The following is a 5,000-nucleotide window of genomic DNA, read 5'->3' as shown; positions in this document are numbered from 1 at the left end:
AAGTCAATAAAGTAAACTCCCCTCTGCTTCATTTTGAGCTTATTGATCGCTGCAATAATCTCCCGTATCATTCCCCCTTAAGCCTTTTGAAAATCTTGACCTTGGAATGGACGGTCTGCTGAGAGAATATCTGTGTGTGTGTGTGTGTGTGTGTACGAACACAATACACAGTCCCACATTTTGCAATAAACTAAAGATACTCTCCTGTGCAGAGTCTTTATTTCTTCATGTTTATTCCTTTCAGTTTCAGGATAAAAGCAGTGAACGCCTCAATGCTGTCGACTCCGTCCTCACTTTTCAGAAGAAGAAGAAAATTCCTTTGAAGTAAGTAAAAGTTCAAATTAAATTCTGAGGATGTTTCCTCAGCAGCTGCTGCTCTCGCGTCCGTTTGGCGCTGGACGGCGGTGTAATGTGTTTACGAAGTCTCTCTGAGCTCACGGCAGAGAACCCACATCCGGAGGCCTGTGAGGAGTCTGAAGCACGGAGAGAGATGTCGGGAAGGATGTTGCCCTGTTCCTGCTCCACAGAGGGGTTACACGGACTGTTACAGTTCCATTAATAAAGGCATTAATGTGTTTATCTGAGTAAACAGTTACTAAACGGTCATCATGACTCAGGCGGCTCTTCTGGGGGGTGATATGAATGACTCTGAAGTGCAGCTCACGGACCAGGTTCATGTTCCACTGTGTCCAGGCGGAGCGTCAGAGCGGAGAGTATAAAAGGCCGTGTTTCCCGGGCCCTGATCAGCGTTCAGAGGAAAGTGTGGGATTACTGAGCGACTGCAGTTTGACTCTTTCACACAAACACCATTAACACGCCGCCGTGGGATCAGCCGCTAAACTAAACACGCCTGCGATCTGCTCCAGAGTAAACGCTCATTAACACTCAGCCATAAAACCCCTCCTAAAGCAGACTGGGACCACAGGCAGGAGCACATTAACACACACACACACACACACACACACAGGAAGTCGTGGGTCTGGTGTGGGCGGGTATTAAAGGTGAGTTCACTGGCATTAGCTCCAGTGGTGGATCTTCAGCTGATACCTAGTGCAGTTGCCCTGGAGGAGACTGGGGGTCTTACTGGGGGGTGGGGGGTTTTGATGCAGGCAACTCGGCCGAGTGTAGTGTGTGTGTGTTACCTGTGTAAAGGAGCGGAGTTGCTTCTGTTGACTCTGTGCCAGGCCGAGTTTGTTGTGGAGTTGCTGCAGAGCGTCCGAATGCTGCTGAGAAATGAGCTGCAGCTGTACACGGGTTTTCTCTTCCATCTCCATCTTCATCCGCTCACTCTCAGATAAACTCACCTGGAGAGCACTCAGCTTCTGATCCTGAACACACACACACACAGAATGTATTTACCTGCCTGATGCTCATGTACACTGAGGTTATAAGGAGTGTCACACTCCCGACTGCTCTTTGAATGAAGCAGACCGACCAATCAGAGCAGAGATCATTTCATTTTGGTTTATCCCCAAGCTTTTGCCAGATTTCCTTCTCAGATATTAGTCATCTCCAGCTCCCCGTCAGTGAGTTTCCCCTGATCACAACAGCGCCCCCTGCCTCAGGAAGGTGGAGGTGATCATGTGTTTCCTCAGAGACACGCATGGCCGAACCCACGCTTCTTTACAAACCCTTTACTAACACCCTAACCCCGAGGAGAACACACACTGCCCAGATCTGTCACATCATGACATCATAAACACATGACAAAGAACTGTGTTATTCTTCTGTATAAAGGACAAAAAGACTGGGCAATTCATTAAAAATGAATAAAATTCAACATTCAGAACTTTTCCTTTAATTCTGTTTATCCTTTTTTTTTCTTGTGAATACGTCCCCACTGTGTGTTCACATACCGTCCCTTTAAACCCACACTACCACGCTGTAGTCAGGTGACTCTGCCCCGTCCAATCAGCCACACGAAGGAGAACCTAAACACGGAGGCGGACCGAGCGACTGGAGCTCGTACCGAAGAGAAACGCTGCGTCTGTGGTTTGGACGTGTTCTGACTTTAGTGAAGACACTGAACATAAAGAAGTCAAATGAAAACACTGAGAAAAACCAGTTTCAGACCGAAGTGAATCCCCCGGTCTGTTTCACACTGAACACAATCACACACCGAATACGAACAGAGCACGGCTCAGACGCAGAGATGGAGCTTCCAGCCGCATCAAAGACACACACCCCACCTTTAACACTGGAGTGTGTTTACAGCACGAGCCTCGACAGGGAACTGTGAGACAAACTACAACAGAATAATCCTTTATTAATCGTAATGGTGATATAGACTTGTGCCCAGCTCGATGTTAAAGTGTGTGCCTTGTCTTTGCTGCTGCTGTTGTTTAGGGCGAGTATTTGTGTTTATTTCCTGCTCTTGTCCAGGGTTCATTTGTAAAAGTGATGTTTGATGAATAAGTGACTGTGAGCAGAGAGACAGGGGAGAGGGGGACGACACGCAGAGAGAGAGAGACCAGTCTGGACAGGGGCCTCAGCGAGGACTGAACATTTATCTCTCTTCAAGGCACAGGCTGTTTCTTCTCATTCTGTGAGACGAAGAGAGCTTAGAAAATGGAAATAAATCACAGCTGTTTCTGGTTCATAAAACTATACAAAGATCATAAACTCAGAAGTGGACTCCGGGGGAAGACGTAGAACTCTGAAAACACAGGAAAAATGTAGGATACCGGCCCTTTAAGAGCATCCCCACGGTGGGGTTACAGTACGTACACATTTCCAACGTGAGTTTGATTTAATTACATTAAAACACACATAATACAGGGCTATACTTTTATCTGTAAAAGGTAAGAATATCACACAGAGGCCAAACATCAAACAGACGCCATGATAATGAGGCACAATGAGATAAAATGTGTCCTGGTTAATAATCTGTGCTTAATTGGCCTCCAATAATTATCAAACACAGGAAATGATTTTCTGCTCGAGCGGAGGCTTCATTAGAAGAGTTCTGTTAAACGAAACGACTAAATAAAAAGGGAATAAAGAGCTCAGAGCAGAGAAACGCTCACAGAGACACACTGTGGATCAAATTCAACTCGAAAACCAAATGCTGTGAAATGGTATTCTTCAACGTTTAGTGTAAATATTACACTTGGTTTTAAACTTTGAGCGTTGAACTGGTACTGATTTATTTTACAGACATTTACACAAAAGTAACACCTTTTTATTTAAACGAGGACAGAGAACACATCTTTAAAGTTAAATCTGTGACTGAAATTCATTTCATTCGTTCATTGTCTGTAACCCTTATCCAGTTCAGGGTTGCAGTGGGTCCAGAGCCTACCTGGAATCATTGGGCGCAAGGCGGGAATACACCCTGGAGGGGGCGCCAGTCCTTCACAGGGCGACACACTCTCACACATTCACTCACACCTACGGACACTTTTGAGTCGCCAATCCACCTGCAATTTGTTTTTTTGGACTGTGGGAGGAAACCGGAGCACCCGGAGGAAACCCACGCAGACACAGGGAGAACACACCACACTCCTCACAGACAGTCACCCAGAGGAAACCCACGCAGACACAGGGAGAACACACCACACTCCTCACAGACAGTCACCCTTAGGAAACCCACGCAGACACAGGGAGAACACACCACACTCCTCACAGACAGTCACCCGGAGGAAACCCATGCAGACACAGGGAGAACACACCACACTCCTCACAGACAGTCACCCGGAGGAAACCCACGCAGACACAGGGAGAACACACCACACTCCTCACAGACAGTCACCCTTAGGAAACCCACGCAGACACAGGGAGAACACACCACACTCCTCACAGACAGTCACCCGGAGGAAACCCATGCAGACACAGGGAGAACACACCACACTCCTCACAGACAGTCACCCGGAGGAAACCCACGCAGACACAGAGAGAACACACCACACTCCTCACAGACAGTCACCCGGAGGAAACCCACACAGACACAGAGAGAACACACCACACTCCTCACAGACAGTCACCCGGAGGAAACCCACGCAGACACAGAGAGAACACACCACACTCCTCACAGACAGTCACCCGGAGGAAACCCATGCAGACACAGGGAGAACACACCACACTCCTCACAGACAGTCACCCGGAGGAAACCCACGCAGACACAGGGAGAACACACCACACTCCTCACAGACAGTCACCCGGAGCGGGAATCGAACCCACAACCTCCATGCCCCTGGAGCTGTGTGACTGCGACACCTACCTGCTGCACCACAGTGCCGCCCTGTGACTGAAATTATTACATTTCATTACATTTCATACACTTCATTCTGACCTCAGACCTGACATACACTTATCAGCCATAATATTAAAACCACCTCCTTTTCCCTACCCTCAATGTCCATTTCACCAGCACCTAGTAGATCTACAATCACCTACTGCAGTCCATATGTCAGTCCCATTGTACCCTGTTCGTTAATGACCAGGACCCCCAACAGACCACCAGAGACTAACCAGAGAGCAACCAACACAGGGCAGTGTCCTGTGAACCCAATTAGAGGACGAGCGACACACACTGTGCAGCGACAGATGAGCTACTGTCTCTGACTCTACATCTACAAGGTGGACCAACGAGGGAGGAGTGTCTCACAGAGTGGACAGAGAGTGGACACAGGGTTTAAAAACTCCAGCAGCACTGCTGTGTCTGATCCACTCTACACCAGCACAACACACACTAACACACCACCACCACGTCAGTGTCACTGCAGCGCTGAGAATGATCCACCACCACATCACACCTGCTCTGTGGGGGTCCTGAGCGCTGAGGAACAGGGGGAGAGGGGGGTGATGAAGGATTCAGAGCAACAGATGGACTACAGTCTGTAACTGTAGAAAAGGTTAATGTGTGTGTGTGTGTGTGTCTTTACTTTTCTCTGCAGATCTTCTCGGAGTTTCTGGCTGCTGGACTCACACTGGTTCTTCTCCTGAGTGACTGCGCTCAGCCTCCTCTTCAGAGAGTCCAAAAACACCTTCCGGTTACTGGC

The 5,000-nt window shown here is 48.3% G+C and overlaps 1 protein-coding gene across 1 annotated transcript in view; it reads right to left on the bottom strand.

Moving 5' to 3' along the window:
• The window catches only part of cntln (centlein, centrosomal protein), a 66,568-nt gene that overhangs the window by 10,584 nt on the left and 50,984 nt on the right, over positions 1-5,000 (bottom strand). Inside the window, exons 18-19 of the mRNA XM_066678300.1 lie at positions 4,884-5,000; positions 1,143-1,328 (exon numbers count right to left, since the gene is read on the bottom strand). The exon at positions 4,884-5,000 is cut by the window's right edge and continues 21 nt beyond it. Of these exons, the coding sequence (XP_066534397.1) occupies positions 1,143-1,328; positions 4,884-5,000 (303 nt within the window). The remainder of the gene's footprint in view (positions 1-1,142; positions 1,329-4,883) is intronic.

This window comes from Hoplias malabaricus, chromosome 8, assembly GCF_029633855.1.
Source record: "Hoplias malabaricus isolate fHopMal1 chromosome 8, fHopMal1.hap1, whole genome shotgun sequence".
Taxonomy (NCBI): Eukaryota; Metazoa; Chordata; class Actinopteri; order Characiformes; family Erythrinidae; genus Hoplias; species Hoplias malabaricus.
This window is presented reverse-complemented; position numbering and strand designations above follow the sequence as displayed.